This window comes from Gekko japonicus, unplaced genomic scaffold, assembly GCF_001447785.1.
Source record: "Gekko japonicus isolate JY-2015 unplaced genomic scaffold, Gekko_japonicus_V1.1 scaffold563, whole genome shotgun sequence".
Lineage (NCBI taxonomy): Eukaryota > Metazoa > Chordata > Lepidosauria > Squamata > Gekkonidae > Gekko > Gekko japonicus.
The window spans coordinates 252,758-272,538 of record NW_015166439.1 but is presented as its reverse complement, the minus strand read 5'-3'; the positions used below and the strand labels follow the sequence as shown (position 1 = coordinate 272,538).

At 43.1% G+C, this 19,781-nt stretch overlaps 1 protein-coding gene across 2 annotated transcripts; it reads right to left on the bottom strand.

The window, feature by feature from the left end:
- Window positions 1-484: 484 nt before the first annotated feature.
- On the bottom strand, window positions 485-16,275 carry LOC107111036 (chromosome unknown open reading frame, human C21orf91). Of its 2 annotated transcripts, none has more exons than XM_015411933.1 (5): window positions 16,208-16,275; window positions 13,746-13,876; window positions 3,709-4,239; window positions 2,694-2,756; window positions 485-1,404 (listed from the first exon to the last, which is right to left on the bottom strand). In XM_015411933.1, exons 2-5 carry the CDS (start codon window positions 13,867-13,869, stop codon window positions 1,244-1,246), a joined length of 879 nt encoding a protein of 292 aa, XP_015267419.1. In that variant the 5' UTR covers window positions 13,870-13,876; window positions 16,208-16,275; the 3' UTR covers window positions 485-1,243. The 2 variants fall into 2 exon arrangements, with proteins under 2 accessions (XP_015267419.1, XP_015267420.1); XM_015411934.1 differs by having other exon boundaries at window positions 16,225-16,243.
- Window positions 16,276-19,781: the final 3,506 nt, after the last annotated feature.

The window sequence follows — 19,781 nt, the reverse complement described above, 5'->3', positions numbered from 1 at the left end:
CATTTCAAGCCCAAACTCAAGAAAAAGTAGGGGTGGAGGAAGAATACACTATTGTTTGGCTATGCTTCTACTAGAAAAAAACAGCTTACAGCTGTAAGCATACATTTGTGCCAGCCACCCCAGAAAGCTAGAAATTGAATGTTTGTCCCTGGTCCTGATACGCACAACAGAAGTTACTTAATTTCTAGTCCACCTTATTCATCCCTTCTCTATCCCACTTATAACTCCACTCCCTCTATACCTCTCACCTGTTGGGATGTGAGTTGGGAAGTGTACAATATCAAGAACAGTATTTGTACTCTAGTACTTTGCACTTAAAAAGTAACATGTTTGAATGCCGTCACCATTGCCGATGGAGAGTTACTACGGCAGACCCAGGGGTTTTAGCCTCAGCCTTCTTGCTAAGGTGCCAGCTTTCTCTTTGCACGGTGTTTATAGTTTGCCACAGCATCAAAAAGTATAAAGACAGCCATTTCCATGAGGTATCATAGGTTTATTTCTTTGAAGCCATATACTTTTATTAAGCATTAGAAATCCACATACAAAACCAAACTCCTGCTCCGCATATAATAAAAACAAAAACTGTCATTCCAAAAGGAGGTGCTGTGCTTAAATTTCTTCTATTAAGATACAATCCATGCCCAATAAATTCTACGTTGCTGAAAATTAAAATTAATGCATTACCGCCACTGAGATTGTGTCTTTGGGAAACACGGTTTTTTAAAGGTTTATTTTTTTAAAATAATTTTTGTCATGAAAGATAACACCACCAACTTGAAAAGGGGGTAAACAATCATTACACAAGGCAAAAAGGTTACTCGATCAATTCAAAACTTTTATAAAGAGACGTGGAAAAGTACCTAAAATAGTTTCTTCTTGTATAAAATTTCAGTAATAAAATATTGCTTGCAATAAATAAGAAATGTGAATTTCATGAACACTGATTTTCTCCATTTTCTTGGTACCTAAAAACTATTTCATCTGTCAATCTCCCAGATTATTAACAAAAAGATGTCTGACCATTTTATTTTGTCATCAGTGACTGGAAGGAATGTTGCTAATTGTGGGAGATTTTGACGACTTCCAGAGTCAAAACTAATATTGAGATTTTTTTTAAAAAGGAACACTATATGTAACTTCCTTTGCATCTTATAATATAGACAAGCTTATGAGTCTCCCCAAATGTTGCTTAAGTGCACACAACTCGGGTCAAGGCAGAGGGTAAATGCAAGCTGAGGTGCTGTTATATGGATATATTGGATTTCATTGCTGCCCGTCCCATCTGCAGACATGGTAATTTGGAACAGTTCTTGAGCAGCTGTTCAATGGCGATGTGACGAACATTAAGCTGTGAAGCCAAGGAGTCTTTTTCTTGCACTTGCCGAGTTAGCTCTTCAAACACATCTGAAAGAAGTTTTGGCATCAAGTTAAGCAACTGTTTCCAAGGGTGCATAAAATGAGAGTTGAAACAGGTAGTTTGATTTGCTTTATTCAATAGTTGCCATATGTGACGTGTGTGGAGAGAATACTTGTTAAGCTTAACACATAAGGACACTAATCAGTTCTCAAAAGTGCTTTCAGAGGGTAGCCATATTGGTTGGTGGTAGAACAGCTAGATTCCGGTCCAGTAGCATGTTAGAGACCAACAAGATTTTTGGGGTATAACATTTCAAGAGTCAAAGCTCCCTTCATTAGATCAACTCTTGAACGCTTATACATTGACAAGCAATCTTATTGGTTTATAAGGTACTACTAGACCTTAATCTAGATGTTCAGAAATGCTGATTCTGACCGGAACATTTAGAAACTAATCAAAATCTTTGTTTTTGTAAACACTGTATGTGGCAATGATCCCCAAAAGTCCCACCTCTCCTCCAGGGCTCTGAACCAATCCCTGTGATTTCTGCCCCATTCAAATCCAGGTGTCTGTCAGCCAATCAGAGTCCATGGAACTCCACTGGATAAGAGCAAGTGAGCTAGCCTCAACTTAAGAAGGGGAAGGAAAAATTTATTCCTCAAACTGGGGATTTCGTGGCTCTGGATAAGAGCATTAACCAAGTTTTTGTTTGGCTTTTACCTAGGGTTTGGGGTTGGCTTAGGGAAGAAAGCTTGTTTGAGTGAGGCAAATAAGAATCCTGTTAAGGGCCCCAACATTCCTAACTTACACGTGGAGAGGAGCTTTGTGTGTTAAAAGAGCGATCTTGAACCTGGAGAAGATGGAGATAGTTTCCAGTGAAACCTAGTCAGCTGAGGTAAGCTGCCTGGAGAAAAGGGAATCAAATCTCCCTTCAGGGTTTATTTATGTTACTTGAAGCTCAGTTACAAAGTAGTTACTCTCACTGGGGGAAAGTTTGCAACCTATGGAAGTGAAGATGAGAGCCAATTTTACTTTGTATACTGAAGCAATCCACACAAAAGATTTACCCTATTAAATACTTTATTCTACTTGCTTCATAAATAATTACAGCCTTGGACTAAGGTTCCAAAATAAGAAACTTCTAGGAGCACATAGCTTACACGCTACCAAGCCTTTAATCAAAGCTTGTGTCCCTCCTTTTGACTGTGGGTGGCTGGGGTTTAAAGAATCCACACAAGAGGTCAGAGTGAGGGACTGGACAGTCCAGTGGTTTAGCTCAGAGTTTCCCCCCCTGCCCCCTGTAGCTGCCACACCATATAATGCAGCTTTCTCTCACCTTGTATTTGCTTGAGGACTTTCTCACTCAGTTGCTGCACCTCTGCAAGAGTCATCATACTCACTGAAACATGAAAATAAAACAGATCAGAGTTAGGTATCATAGGAGTGAGGGAAAGGAAAGGCATCTTACAAACACAAAGGTAAACATTCCCTTTAACTACTTTTATTCGCATGTCAGTATCAAACCACTGTGTAAAGTGTAATAAATTAATAAACTGCATAGTCATCCTTCCACTGTTGGGGTGTCCCCTCTTTCTAGTGAAAAACTGGAACACTGGAAAATACTATCTAATTTCAAAGCTTTATGAAAATGTCAAACTGCCGGTAATGCAACGTGACATCCTACCACAGTCTGGACATTTTTGTATTTCCCTCTAAAGGGGTTTCCTACTTTCAGGCCACTACTGTTGAAAAGGGTTATAAGGACAAAAAGCTATAGTTCAGCTGAAACTGAATGTAAATTAACTCCTGAACTCCTACCACAAGCATACTCTACTAGAGAATCTTGCCTTAGCTGGCAGATTTGCAATAAAGGAATGCAAAACCTGTACCTGACATTTTCAAACTAAATACATGCAAAAAACATACATATTTAGTTCAAAGTGGATTCTACACTCACAATATGGTGGATCAAATAAAACAGGAATGTAGTGGCACCTTAGACTAAAACAGATGTGACTGATGGATATCTACGATGAAGTGTTACTGGTTAAAATGAAGCATTACTGGTTCAAATTTGGAAGATCTCAATTCTATTTAGTGTGAATCACTAGAGTGGATATGCTTATTTGAAACAAACTTGAAAACAACAAGAGTTATCCAATTTTAGGTGGCACATCTTGCTAATTCACTTATTGAACCTTGATAAATCCTGGTGACTGTGTGGCAGTGTAAAATTTATTTCATTCTGTTTTCAGTACCTCTCAAACAACTAACTAAGTTCAGCTGGTGAAGATTATGAACTGACCTTTGTTAAATCACATGGAACAAAAATAATCACCACTTCTACTTACATTGCTCCCTGCTGTACTGGGGACTTCTTCGAATGCAGGTGTTTGGGTCAGTTTTAGCTTTTTCCACCTCTGATGTTTGGTTATGACTAGACCACAACGTACCACTGCAACAAAATGTAGCACCTGCTTGTTGCAACATGTCAAGTCTAAAATCACTGGATTCTCTTGGTTCCAAAATACTTTGTGAACAGTTTGAAATACTCCCAGAATTCCCATCTATCCATTTGGCGGAGTATTTAGGAACCTGGGAATCAAACTGAGGAAGTAGCTTTCTCTCTCTCTGATGTCTGAAGCTAAAGAGATGGTGCTGTGTTTGCTTGGAACTTTCAGAATCCAAATCCAAATCTTTGTTTTGTGCATACTGTATAATCCAGTTAATTTTTTTGCTTAAGATATTTTTTACTTCTGCATAAGTGCTTTTGGAGAGTTTTGACCGTGGACAACTCTGGTTTGCTATTAAGTGGAATTTCTCGAAGCAGTCTCTGTGTCCTCTTAATGATCTTGTATGCAGAAGATCAGACTTTGGTATTCCTGGGAAAAGAAAAAAATGGCAAAAATGTACAGGTTAATGTCCAGCAAAAATTATATTAGGGCTATTTTGAAACCTCAGAGAAAGCAATTAGGGGCCACCTTTTATGAAAATCTACAGAAAAGCTGTAGTGCAAGAAACAAACTGAGTATCAAAAACTTGTTGCTGGATTTCCTACTGACTTTAATGCTCTTTACAGTTTCAAGAAAGTTGCACTTTAATGCTCTTTACAGTTTCAAGAAAGTTGCACTTGTGATCTTGCTAAGTGACAACAATATCCTTATTAAGAAGCAGACTTCCAAAACTATATTGAGAACGGTACTTTCCAATAATGAACTGTTCTACTGTATCCAAAAAATGATTGGTTGCATGTGTGAGAACCAATTTCGCAGATTGCAACTACCAAGCACAGGAGGGTTACACACAAGATATTCTTGTGGTTTCAGATGACTGGGAGAAACATGATAGCCATTAATGCTTACCACGTTATCTGTTACTACTAGGGGTTTGCAACTTTTTATAATTTGGTATTTTTCGGTTTGGGTCTACTGGACCCCCCCAAAATTTGGTATTTCTGAAAAATCCCAGGTCCTAATACTGGTATGGTATTCAAATCCGGGATTTTCTGGAAATCCAGAATTTTTTTAGGTCCAATAAACCTAAGAAATTAAAAAAACCCACCCTGATCCTGGGACTGGCCTAGCTTCTCCTGCAGCCTGGTTTAAACTGCGCTGCAGGAGAAGCCAGCTCCAGGATCTGCGTGCCACAGGGAGATTGCTCCCCAAGGCATGCAGATCCTGGCTGAGATAGCTTCTCCTGCAGCATGGTTTAAACCATGCTGCAGAAGGAGCCAGACCTAGGATCCATGTGCCTTGGGGAGATCACTCCTTGAAGCACGTAGATCCTGGCTGGGACAGCTTCTCCTGCAGCATGGTTTAAATAGTCCCAGCCGATCTTGAGCCTCAAGCTGTCTTCTGTGGTCCCTTTAATCTTTAAAGGGACTGCAGTAGAAGCCTGACAAACAGCTGAGAGACGGGAGCAATCTGCTCTTGCCTCTCCTCTGTTTTCGGATATACCATTAACTCCCTAATATATCCGAGATATTTTCAGGGTCCCCCCCCCCCCCGAGAGAACCCGGATACATTTGGGAGGCCAAAATATACCCAAAAAATACCAATAAGGTCTTTTTCAAGTATATTTTCAGTTTGGGTAGACACGAATGCACACCCCTAGTTACTACATAAACAGGATATTGTAAATTTTCTGATCATGCAGTTCATTTTTACTGTAGAAGCTCGGAAATCTGGAACGATGACAGTTTGGGAATTAACCATGCAGTGAAAGGGTTGGCAACCCCCCAACATGTGTGACAAACTACAGCATGCCAGAGTGTTTTGCTCAGAGGTCAAGAACTCTCCCTGTTGATCTCCTCAGCACAGATATTGACAGATTTGCTATCTGAGTATGACAGTTCCCTTTGGCTATTAGCACGGTAAGTATTGTTGGACGTCCTCCAAGAATTTGTCTAAGCCCCTTTTAAAGCCATATAAGTTTGTGATCAACACTACATCCTAAATTCTACAAGTTGGTTGGCTGTCGAGTGATGTAGTACTTCCTTATGCCTGACCTGGTCCCCTTGTTGCCCATTCTTGTATTATTTTACCTTTTGTTTTCTCGTTTCTATCACACAGTTGCATGATATGCTACAGCAAGTGCTCCTTGTTCTTAGTGGGCATGAGGAGAACTATGTGGTGTTATACCTGACTGGATGCTTCCAAAAATTTCAAAGAATGGTTAACATAAGAGAACCCAACCTAAGCAGAGTTTTTGAACAATTCTGTATTTTAGATGTTGCCTCCTCTTGCTTTCATTTCATAGACCATGAATAGCAGAGCTGCAGATGGATAACGGTCTTGCACTACATTAACTGCCAATTCAATGTCAGTTTTTAATCGCATCCATCTGTTTGCCTAGAAACTGGTGTTTTAAAAAAAAAATCTGTATTGACATTGCTGGTAAGAAAGGCACAAAAATGAAACTGTCAGAATGCTATCCCCACACTTTTAGGTTCAAATGGAAAGCTCTGTAAATTATGGGTTGAAAATAAAAGCTGCTCTTCAAGATGCTTTCAAGGACCGCATGGTCCATTATTAGAAAATATGTTCCCTGAAATGTTCCACACAAACCTCACACTCACTCAAGACTGCCAACCATTTGTACTATCTTCTACTTTGCATCCGTCTGAGGTAGCCTTGGCTTGGATCCCAATTAGCATTGTTATAGGTACAAAGACTTCCGCCTGTTGAGTGCAACATATTGCCCCACCCACCCCCACACAGGTGGGAAAATCATACTCCATGGGCATAACTTACACTTGTGGAACAGACTAGTTTGGATCCATGAGTCATTTGGGCCACTCTAATATTGCAATATGGAAGTCTTTTGCTGGTTTGGAAACTGGAGCTTGAGATGCCAGTGTTCACGCATCCCTAAATAGACCTGTGACTATGACAGGTACATCCATTGTAAACTGGGTCACGCAGTACACAGAATAAAATACACTATGCTCCATGAGGGTGCAAGTACATGATTCTTCCGTAGGTAGAAATGTGTTACTATTTTAACTAGAAGGATACAGCAGCTGTTTTGCTCAACTATGCAAATTGGTTCTTTCATCTTGTGATGCTGAACCTGAAGGCCATGTGCAGAACAGAAATCTGGTGTCCTTTTGCAGTCCTATTAAGGTTTAGTTATCTTACATACATCTACAATCCAGAAAAGTGGACAAGATTGACATTCTGGATCCAGTGTAAATGTCTGTGGGTAAAACATAACTCTCTCCTCTGAGTGCAAAAAATGGTGTTGAATTGCTGCTCCAGGGGGCAGGGAACCCCAAAGAACAGTATGGGGAGGTTAGGTCTATAGCACAAGAGAGGAATGGGTGAAAACCACCTCCCTTCTGCCTTCAGGAATCCTCTATGAGATCCAACCCTTTCATCGTCAAATTCTAGTTAAGAGTGCTTAAAAAGTTCAAAATTGGTAGCTAAATGTTAGATCCCTCAGGGCAATGGAATTAATTCTAAGGACAGATTAACTTTAATGAGAAAAATGATGGTATAGTTTAATTTCCCCAAATACTATCATTCTCCCCTCAAGCTCAAACCAACATTTATATACTTATGAAAGGGGAGATCGACTGATGGATTGCTTTACCTTTGAGAGAGAACTGGAGCTGAGTAGTACAGAGGGCGACCAAAATGATTAGGGGGTTGCAGCACCTTTCCTATGAGGAAAGGCTAAGATTCTGAGACTTTTCAGTTTAGAAAAGAGACAACTAAGGGAAGTTTATCAAATTATGCATGGGGTGAAGAGTTGACAAAGAGAAATTTTTCTCTTTCCCAAAATACTAGAACTTGAGCACATCCAATGAAGCTGATAGGCAGTAGATTCAGGAAAGACAAAAGGGAATACTTCTTTACACAGAGAGTGATTAAGATGTGGAATTCGCCACCAGAGGATGTAGTAATGGCCATAGGAACAAACAGTTTTAAAAAGGGATTAGATAGATTCATGGAGGATAAATCTATCAATGGCTACTAGCCATGGTGACTGAGGGAAGCTTCCACATTCAGAGGCACTAAGCCTCTAAATCCCAGTGCAAGGAGGCAACATCAGGGGAAGGCCTCATCATCTATGCCCTGGTTGGCCACTATGTGAGAACAGATGCTGGGCTAGATGGACCCTCACTGGTCTGATCCAGCAGGGCTCTTCTTATGTTCTTATGAAGTCACACCCTCTGCACTGCACAGCTAACGCTCTCACTTTTATTTATTAGATTATTATCCCGACCTTCCCTGCTTGCAGGGCTCAGTGTGGCTCACAACAATTAAAAACACAGATAAAACAAAAACATTCTACAGTTCTACCATTTACTCATTAAGTACAACCAAGATGGCCCATAAACCTAGGAGTATGCTCCTAGAAAAGTGCAAGTTACAGCGCTCTTGCCTGGGTTTACTGTGTAGAGCCCAGGGCGTTCACACTGTAGCTGGTTAAAAGCTCTATCCAGCAAGGGACACAATCCAGTCATATCCCTGGACTAGTACTGGCCTATGAACAGACTAAGACATCGACTGTGGCTCATCACTAATTAGCTTCTGGACTGCTATTATAGCTTTAGTTTTGGCAGTGAGTTAAGTACTTTACATTTTCTAGTTGTACCAGTAGTTGCTTTTAAGTGGGATAGGATGTTTTGTAACGGTACCATTTTGGTATAGGTGAGAGCTGTGAGTTCTGAAACATGGCCGGTGAGACATAACCAAACTCACCACTTACCTAACCTCCATCCCATCCCAAGAGATGCTAGTGTAAGGAACCCTACTACCTCTGCTTCTTCGCTATTATGTAACATGAGACTGGTGAGAAATAAAACCGCACTCACTTGGGTTGCTAAAGGAAACGAAAACAGACCTGGCTTATATGACTGAGACATGATTAGAAGAAGGTGGATGTGTCTGTCTTAAGTTACCTCCACCTGGTTATGAGGTTCTTCATCAACCCTGAACAGGAGAACTGGGGTAGCTATCATCCTCCATGACTCTTTCCCATTCTCAGATTCCCAGTGCAAACTATTGCTAGAACTGTTTCTTGTATTAGATTCCAGGCACAGACTGGACATTTTACCACTTACTTACCCACCGGGCACCCCGTCTGACGCATCAGAAGTACTTTGGGGCTTAAGATACCTACACTATAGATTCTGGGAGATTTCAACATTCATGCTGAGGGCATCGTGTTGGGACCTACTCAGGATTTCACAGGTCTTTTGGCCACTCTGAGTTTATCGCAGGTTGTGATGGGGCCCACACATAAAGGACACACCTTAGACAATTTTTTTGCATTGAAACTTTGGGGGCAGGACTGGTTTGTGGGTTGGAGGTTCAGCATGCACTGTGGTCTGACCACTGTCTCAAGGCATGGATTAATTTAGTAATGACACTCTGTGGGAAGCCAGTTAAAAATGGTCAGTTCATGGAGGATTATGGATCCAACTGGATTCTGGAATGCCATGGAATGGGAACTTGGAATGAGAAGGTTCTGGAAGTTATTGACACAGTTGGTAGAAAACTCAAATTGAATCGGACAGTGTCTGCCACAGAGTTCACTGTAATACCTCTGAGTTGGCACAGACCATGGCAAAGAAATCTTACATCGCCGCCACCATTACATAAGCTATTTTGTACCCAGATCAGCTGCTTAAGATTTTCCAACACTTATTGACTCTTAAGTCTGAGTCTTTAAATTCTTACAAACTGACACTTTAATAAAGTTTTTTTTGCTGGGAAACTCTCTTAAATATCTTTCAATTTTATTGCTGGTTGTAATACAGCTGAGATACTATAAGTGTCCAGGGTACTGTGTGGTCCATATATGGAGCATTTCGATACAACCATGATGGATGTCAACAGGTTCTTGGGAAGGGCACCAATTATACTTGATCCTTGTCCAACCTGGTTGCTGAAATCATGTAAGGATCACATAAACCAGTCCCAGATGCCCATCATAAATCAATAGCTCAGGGTACCTTTCCTTGGTCACTAAAACTGACAGTCATCCACTTAAAAAACATTGCTTTAGAAGAATTAGATGGCCAATGATTTCCCAGTCTCTAATTTGCCATTTCTGGACAAGATAATAGAGAGCAGTGGTAGAACAGTTCCAGGACTGATGCATCTGCTCTAAACCCCTTTTAGTCTAGTCTGTGGCCAAGCTATGGGATGGAGACAGCGCTAGTGACTTTAACTTATGATCTCTATTTGAATGTAAACAAGTGACACCACCTTTGTTGCTCTTACTTGATTTATCAGCAGGCTCTGATACTGTGGCCTTGCCACACTGCTGAAGCATTTGGAGGTAGAAGTAGGAATTAAGGGACATGTTTTGGATTGATGTAAACTGTTCTTTATGGCTGGGAGGGCGGGGTATAAATATAATAAATAAATAAATTTATGGACAAGGCTCAGAGAGTTGCTGTTTGAGACCAGCTGGGATCAGTGATGGATGTGTCTTGAGGGGTTCCACAAATCTAAAAAAAAAACCCTCCTCTTTAGCCTCTATGTAAAGTTTTTTTTGGAAAAAATAATTTGTGATTTCAAAGTAGGCTCTCATCTATTTGCCAACGACAGCCTGCTTTATACCTCTTTATCCAATTCACCCAGTGCAGCTGTAGAGGTCCTGAGACACTGTCTGGCTGCTGGGGGCAAAGGTCTGACTGTAAACAAGCTGAAACTGAATCCTGACAAGACACAAGTGCTGCTGGTTGGGAGGAATGAGGTCTGGAAGGACACGCAGTGTTCCCTCTAATCTGTGCCTGTGAGAGGCTGCTCATTAACACAGGAAGCCCCGCTCAACAGCAATCTGGAGCCCTGCAGGGTCTTGCACTGCCCATTGCCCATTTTAAGATCATAGCAGTTATATTCTGCTCAGGATGTGAACTGCTCTGCTCAGGAGGGGGGAAAAGTTAGAGGGAGCGTTGACACTGAGCTTCCCACATTTGATGGGGGCCCAGCTGACACTCACTGATGCAGTTAAATGCCTAGGGGTTATACAGGACTCAACGCTATTAAAAGAGAAGCAAGTTAACACATGGTTTGCTCGCTTCACTCCAAACCAGGGTGTGGAATCCTGATTTGCAGGCAAGCTAACAAGCCATAGCCTGCAAACTGAATGAAATTGCAAATACAAATTAAGTTCATTTTTGAGCTATGTGCAAGAGTGGGGTGAGGCCACTTTTCAAGGCTTGTTCTTGTAACAACACACACGAGTCTGTTGTTTGCCAAGCACGGCTGTGCTTCTGATCACCCTTCATATAAGATTTAAATAAAAACGCTCTAAGGAATTTCCTGTCCCAGCTTCATGTATCTATTTTCTTGGCTGTACAAACAAGATATTTAAAAGAAAGTGGATACATGCAGAGGAAACCAGAACTACCCTTGAATTATCCCCGATTTATAACAAGCATTTCAGAACAGTTCCCTCCCACGTTTTCTGTAACCTTCCACAACTGACAATCTGATTGTACGCATTAGCTTTTGTATCCAGCTCATGTTTCTCTTACACAACATATGCTGGGCTTGTTTTCTCTTCATGTGCAAATCTCCACTCATCCGAGTTTTCTAACAGCTGGGCATGTTCAGAGAACAAAGAGCAAACAGACAGAAATGCAGGTCCACTGCTATAGCTCACCAACTGTAACCTCTTTTATGTCTCTCCTCTTCTCAATTTAAGAATGCTGTTTTAGGCTTTCATGTCCGGGGAGCATGTAAATAGTGACTACAGTGCTGCAATTATTTATGTTCATGCAAGTCAATGGGACAATTTCTAGTACGTGTATTAATCAGGGGTTGTTGTTTTTTTTTTAAAAAAAAATGAAATGTATCCTTCAGTCAATGAGGAAAATTAATGTTGCAACTAACTGTTCTTGCTGTAAAATGAATGGGCAAACTGATCAAATGCTCTAAATAATTTTGTGCTTGGAAGAACATAGGATATTTAACTCTGCAGTCCTAATTCTACTGCACTGTTTGTTGGATGTCTTAGGCTGTCTGATTACATTGTTTTATATGGCGTGATCTGCCTTGAGTCTCAATGAGAATGGTGGGCTATAAAAACAGTAAATAAAATTAGATGATTAAAAACAAAGACTACAGAATTACTGGTCTAGAAAGATAACAGGACAACAAAACACATGAAGTTCAGTTCATTGTCCTGTTAGGGCACAATACCAAGGTAAGAAAGTCCATATAAGTAAATTTGGGGTAAAAGCCATGGATAAAATGCAACCTTTCCAGTGATTTGCTCTGTACTGCATTGTTTGGTTTTGGTCCTTCCCCCATTTTTTTGGTGATGCCTGAATGGAGCCAAAGTTTCTTCCACTAGTTAACGTATGGAACTTTTAACATACAGTCCATTTACTTCATACCAATGAGATGCAGAAGAACACTAAAGTCATCTATGCAGGACAGACAGGGCCTGTATGTACTAAGGTAAATTACAAAAGCAGCATGAGATGGGATTTACAGCCAGTACAATTGCAGCAATATATTATTGTTCATACTTTGCTGAGACCCTTGGCAAATGTTGTGGGCTTCCACATATTTTGGAATAAGCCACACTAATTTAGCTAGGTTATACACTCCACACACAAATAATAGAAGTGTAAATTGTTCAAGCAAACCATAAGGGGAACCCAGTCCAGGAGATGGTCCTGAATAAACAATGGCTTGCAATCACACAGCGTAAAGGCAAAATAATATATGGGTTAATCTAGCAATCCAGACAATCAGACCAGAGCCAGAAGTTTTGGTAATCGATTACAGGCCTCCCAAACCCCTGGCACAACTGCAGTGTACTTTTTACCGGCCCCCAACTCAGAGCAGTATTTTATTCTCATGAGAGGCAGGGGGAGAGTGAAAGACTTCACCCTCTTCAATGCCACATATAGTGAAATTCATATGACTGTGGAGATTTTGGGACAGGCATCCCCTGTCCAAGCTTAACATTCTCATCAATGTACTACAATGCCAAGACCACGGCCATACAGCCTGGAAAATCTACAACTGATGCATCATATCTTCACAGAGCCAGGTTGGATACAGATCAGAGAGTTTTCAACATGAAAAAACATTAGAACATTACCAGGATATAGACGAGCGGAGTTTTTGATGCGCTCTTGATATTCAGGTGCTCTATATACTGTGGAGAAATGGAACAGATCCTATAACTTGGTTCCACTAGTGGCCAAGCCTTCTCCCTAGCAGAACATATTGTTCTGCTCACAGTGGAAACCTTCTGATAACAGAGCGAGAAATGAGACCCATCCCAGTAACCTTTTGCACACTTTCAGCCAAAGATGTGAAATACTGCTTTAGGGCAGGTATTTAACACACTTGTAATAAAATAATGTGTACCTTAGGCACAGTATGATTGTGTTTTATTTAGGCACTTTAGATCACTGAGCTGAATAATCCACAAGACATAGAAACATTCAAATTATCATTTGAGGTGGGGGAAATGAGAATTTTCATCCACTCATGTATCATAGCTATCATTTCACCTGGCAACCAGAGCACATCTTTCCTTCTAGTCAATGAACCATTTCCCTTCTCAAAATCTAGTTTGTAGATCCTCTCAATCTAGGACCCTCCAAAGCAGAAATTCACAAATCTACTTGCTGCATACTCTTGTCCTGCTGGTAAGCAGGGTGCCGAGCAGCTTTTATGTCCTCTCCTAAGATGTCAAACATTGTCCTTTGGAGAAAGCTAAGAAACTGTAGAAGTCTTTCTGCTGCAGATGTGTACTCTTGCTATACCTTAGGGAAATTCTTGTTTCTGCGCCTCCTAAGACATAGGGAAATGAAAACATAAATAAGAGGCTGGGCAGCAAGCCAGGCCAATATTAGTGATCCCCCTACTGAAAGGCCCAGTATTAAATACTGAACTGCACTTACCTTCAATGTTCAGCTCAAAACAAATGTGGCAGAATGAGAGAGTCTCTCTTTCCGTTCCTAATTTGCATATGCTGCAAACATTATCATCATTCAAGTCAATGTTAACAAACTGCTCTTCACTCATAGTGTCCCTAAAAAAGAAAATGTTATCCTGTTACTAATATAGCTTAAAGAAAGCTATATTACAGCACCTCCATATTACCATGAGCCTAAATGGCAGAAAAGTACCCTTCAGGTGTCTTTTTACAGGTGAGCAAGCTTGGATTCAGTATTTTCCTATACCATTGATTTAAGATTGAAATCTGACCTCTAGACATCGCTTTGTTATATTACAATTATATAAAGATAGGACCACAGTGTTCTCCAATCCACATCCAGATGGTTTTCTTTGACCTACATACTTTTACATTTACTATGCAAGTATTACATATTATGTCCAGAAACTCTTTATGAAAGGGAAACAAACTTACATTTTCCTGCGAACAATTATAATTGCTACTAAGGGTTTAGAAGGTATGTGCCAGTTCAGTTTGGAAATCACAGCACTTTGCAGATGTTTATCTGGTTAGCAATTCTTCAGCCAGTATCAGATCTCCCAAATCTAGCACAATAGGTATAAGGCTTCAATTTCATTTGTATCCCACATCCTCTTTAAGCAACACCCAGGATACACATTGGTTTACTAAGAAGCAGCCATGCCAAATCAAGTAAAGCAATGTTTTGATTTATTTGGCTGGAGAGATAAAGTAGTAAGCTACTAATGAGATCTCCAACTCCTGTTTCAGCTGGCATAAAAAGTTGAAGATGCTGTAAGCTTTTCTCCAGCCTAGCACAGGTTCATTAGCTTTCTTCAAGCATCCATCAACACTGGAAAAACTGAACTGCTCCCTTTAAAGATCACAGAAGCTACAAGCAGGATTGTAGCCTTTCTATAGAGAGGACTAAAGAATCAGTAATTCAGATAATATTTTTTGCTGGCCAGATAGTCAAATGTTCCAGGCCCCAAACCATGCTATGACCTAGGTAAGGTAGCCCGTTTTTATAGTAAAGACAAAAATATATCTACCAGCAGAAGACTAAACTATGTGTGTGACAGCACGCAGCACCTAGATTAGAATCCATACCCTGGTGACTCAGGTCCAGCTAGTTTTGAACTTTTAGGGACAATGTCAAGCCCCCTTAAGCATCCTCAAACAAGAATATTTTGTCCCCATGGTAAAACCAAGATGGAATTACCTTCCCTGTCAGTTTCAAAAACAGCAGGCATCAATACAACTGGAAGTCAAGAACTTGCTGTCAGAAGCCAAGCCTATGGACATATCAAGGCAAATGTATGCAGCGTGTGGTGAGACACACTCTTCACTACTATACAGGTTTGAGTAATCTTTTTTCCACTGTTTTACAATAGCCTCGCCTTGTAAATTCTTTTCCTTCTACTTCCTTTGTTTCTCTTGCTTGAACTGTAAGCATAAATCTAGCTGCTCTGAAGGGGCATTCCATGCATCCAATGAAACGAGCTCTGACTCACAAAAACAAGAATATATCTTCATCTTTAAAGCACTACTGGATTCTTCTTTTAGCTTCACAGATGTTCCCTGAGGCCATGTGGGATTTGTCTTAAAACCGAGTTCCCATTAACACCGCCAATCAAAACAGACCCCCTCCGCCTATCAGTTACTTCTACCTCCCCACCAAGTACTGTTGGGAATCCCCTACTTATTTCCCAGTAAGAGACACCACATAATAGGAAAACAACAAGGGGGGAGGAAGTACATGCAGCGGGCCCCACTCCCCTTTCTGTTTCCTTACTGTGTGGTGTTCATTTCCAGGAAATAAGCAAGCCATTCCCAACAGTACCTAGGGCTGCCAGCCTCCAGGTGAGACCCACAGCTCTCCAAGGATTACCACTCATCTCCAGACTAGAGATTAGGTCCCCGCTAAGAAATATCAACCCCAGGAGCAGATTCTACGGCATCACATCGCCACTGAGATCCCTCCCCTTTCCCCCAACTCCACCCCTCAAATGCCCAGGACTTTCCCATGCCAGGAGATGGCAACCCTAGTCAGCCTGCCACTCTCAACGGGAAACAATAGCCACAGCACAGCCCTCGGGGTGCCCCCCTCCCAGTGCAGCGCCTTCACCTGCGAAGGCTACCAGAGCAGGGGCTGCAACGACACGGGTGCTGAGCCTTGGTGGCGATCCATCGCAGGGTACGCAGGACTCCCGCTTTACATGCGGGCAGCGCGAAGCCTGAGTTTGGGGGATCCTACCCAGGTCGGACGCTGAAGGGGGAAGAGACACCACTGAGCACGTGAGGGAGGGAGCCCCTTCCTTTTCTCTTCCCCCCCCCTTTTATTTCGCAGGCGGCCGAAGCAGGAGAAGGAGGTTTCCTCCTATATCCCAACACGTCTTTCACACACCCTCCCCGCCCCGCGCGGTCCGCCCAACGGTCTTCTCTCACCGCGGTGTCTCACTCGCCTCCAGCGCTCCGTTCTCTTTCCCCACAAATGGCTGCCGACGCTAAAGCTGGGCCGAACGAAGCCCCGCGCGCCTCAAGCCCCGCCCCTTCAGCTTTTGGACTACACCATCGCGTATGAGGGAGGGGGGAAGTTTGAGTCCAGTGGCATCTTTTAAGACCAACAACGTTTTATTCAAGCTTTGAGGTTTCGTGTGCAAGCACACTTCCTCAGATACAATGAAATGGAAATTACTAGTCCATACATATAGGTAAGTTTGTTCTGCGGCTGAGGAGGAGGAGGAAACCGTGGACCCCTCCTCCCGCGTCTTGGGTTCGTCCGTTTTGTCAACCAATACAAAAAACGTTCCGATGCTTCTTTACTCCGCCTCCCTCCGCCGCGGCCCCAAAAGTCCGTTACGTCATTTAGCGTCTGTCGCCGACCGCCGCTGAGGGGAATCAAAGAAACGAGGTGACGCGACTGTTGCGTCACGCGCAGAGGGAAAGAAAGGTGGTGCGCCCTTAGGGTTTCGCGCGCTCTACCTCTCCGTGACGTAAACCGTGTCTAGCCAATCGCCTAACGGGAGAGGGGATTCCGCCTGCGTCGAAGGAGAAACGTTTGATTTCTGGCTGATGTTGGCCTTTTGGTGCATCCTTGCGGGATGCCTAAAAGGGAAGGGGGGGTTGTCATTAAATGTTCTGTCGGCACCAATTATGAATCCAAATAGGCATTTGGATCCTAGTCCAATTTTCGTACATCAGTATATTCCAATGATATCCGTTGCAATGCAACCCAATAGGCATTGTGACCAGGGCTCTAGTGGGGGGGGGGAGCTCTCAGGTACGGAGCTCCGGAAGAGAACCTCTAGGAGGCGGGGCGGTCACGTGGTGAAGCCCCGCCCCCTTCTTTACCCCGCCCTCTGCTTCGATCCTCATTCCGTTTGGGAATGAGGATGAAGCAGGAGGGTAAGTAGCCGGGCCTTCTGACACACTTCCGGTGATGTCAGGGTGTGTGGCCTTCTGTCACTTCCGGTGATGTCAGGGGGCGTGGCATATGCAAATAAGTTATGCTAATGAGTTATGCTAATGAGCTCCGGCAGCTCTTTTTCTACAACAAGACCCCTGATTGTGACCCTGATTTAGTCCAGGGGTCACAGGTATGTTGCATTCGTCCAGTTTGGCCTAGTGGTTAGAATGCTGAACTAGGATCTGAAAATACCAGGTTCAAATCCCCACTCTGCCATAGAAGCTTGCAGGGTGACCTTGAGGAAGTCACACACTCTCAACCTGACCTACCTCATGGGGTTGTTGGGGGACAAAATAGGAGATGGTAGACAGGCAAGGTACAAAATAAATAATATAATTATTTGTTGACTTAGGGCTTTCCAAGCAAAGACAGCTTCACTTTGGTTATGTAAACAAAGTATTTTTGTGGAACTTACTGTTGATGATGCAATAGCATTCAGGGAACAAAAGGGGGGCTTAACCCTGAAACCTGGGAACCAGAACCTAAAGAGGTAAGTCAAACAGAATAGAGGGTCAACAATAAAAACTTAATGTATATAATATTAAAAATACATGTATTATTACTTTTTACTAAAAACATATTGCCTTCCAATGACCAGAAGTAACAAAATAATTTTATTTATTAATCACTCTTTGAATTAATTTTCAATATTGTAGATTGCATTGGTTTATACATTTCTTTTTGTTCTGTCTCTGGCAAAAGAAATGTAAGTCAATAACCAAAGGCATGCAAAAAGAGACTTTGAGGAGTGAGTTGCTAAAAGCATCAAGACAAACAATAAACATTTTTAAAAATATCTCCAGAGCAGGAAACCAGCCAGAGGAGCAGTGAGGCCTTTGAAAGGAATGAAGGGATTGCTAAAGGAAGATGGGAGGCGATCCCGGACTTGGTCCTAAGTAATGCTCAGGACCTGGTGAGAGATGTAAACTTGATAGCATCAGTTGGGAACAGTGATCATAAATGACAGATGGTCAGTTCCCCCAAAAGCACTGTCCTGGGGGCACCTTCTTTGTGGTCTGTAACTCAGTCCCTGTAAATCCAATCCTCACCAAACTTGGAGGGCAGGTAGAGGAGAGTCAGCCGGAGAGCCCCTGTGACTGTGGAGTCTCTAGCTTGCACAGTATCTGTCCTACTGGGTCACAAACTGAACCAATTTGTTTGGCTGCTAAAACCTCATGACAGTTCATGGTTCGCAAACCAGGTACACCATGAACCAAACCGCGTTTTCCCTGTTCATCCCCATCCCTAGTCTTGGGCTGTGATTCTCTGTATTCTTGATCCTTGGGGGGCAATGGTGGGAGGGCTTCTGGAGTTCTGGCCCAGTTGGTGGACCTCCTGATGGCAACTGTGTTTTAGCCACTGTGTGATGTAGAGTGTTGGACTGAATGGACCATTGGCCTGATCCAGCATGGCTTCTCTTACGTTATTATATTTTCTTATTAGATGGCAGAGAAGCTCAATGACTTTTTTTGCTTCTTTGTTCACTGTGGAAACTATGGGGAATGCAGACCCGTAGCTATAGTGGGGCCTCCCAGGGCCCGCCCCCCCGACTTCCTCCCAAGGCCCCCCGGCTTTTGGGAATAAGCGGGAGGAAGGCCGTGTGCTCCTGCACTCTAAGCTGTGAGTTTGTGGCTTGAAGTGCAGGTGTGCATCCCCTGCTTCTCCCCCAAACCATTTAAAGCAATCCTCTAAATGCTTTGAGGGAGCAGTGGGTGGGTCTCAAGCCCTGTGGAGTCCACGGCCAGCAAGGCAGGGCTACCATCCCGCAGGAAAAGTGTCCTCCAGCGGAGCAAGCTGTCCTCTTCCAGGCCAGAAAAGAGGCGGCTGCTCGTTGTCCTGGCCCTGGAGGCCCAGCACGTGGCTTGCCTGCCCCCCCATCCACCACCAGCAGAGGTCCCGGAGAGGAGGCAGTCTGAGAAGAAAGCCCTCCGATGCCCCCAGGCCTGGGCTGGCTGTGAGCTTGTTGGCCTTTCCTTCCACCCACACAGGCTAAGCAGCAGGAGCACACACCCCTCCCCCGTGCCAACCGTGCCGAGTCTAATCTGCAGTCTTTGCCCGGGCCAGTCCCCACTACCTGGGGCTGCATTGGAAAGCCCGTCCATCACAAAGCAGCCCTGTGCCGCCAGCCAGGAACGGGGTGGGAGAGATCCACAGAGGGAGAGATCTATATCCAAGGCTGGGTTGTTGGTGCTGTGAGAATAAAAAAGGGCGAAGAGCAGGATGGGGGCCACTGTGAGTGCCCACGGGGGAGAAAGACAGGTGGGGTGCAAAGGAGGAGAAAAGAAGAAGAAGAGAAGAGAAGAAGAGATTGGATTTATACCCCGCCCTTCACTACCCAAAGGTGTCTCAGAGCGGCTTACAAACTCCTTCCCCTTCCCCTCCCCACAACAGACACCCTGTGAGGTGGGTGGGGCTGAGAGAACTCTGACACAAACTGCTCTTTTTCAAGGACAGCTGTGCCAGAGCTTGTGACTGACCCAAGGTCACATCAGCAGGTGCAAGTGGAGGAGTGGGGAATCAAACCCGGTTCTCCCAGATTAGAGTCCGCGCACT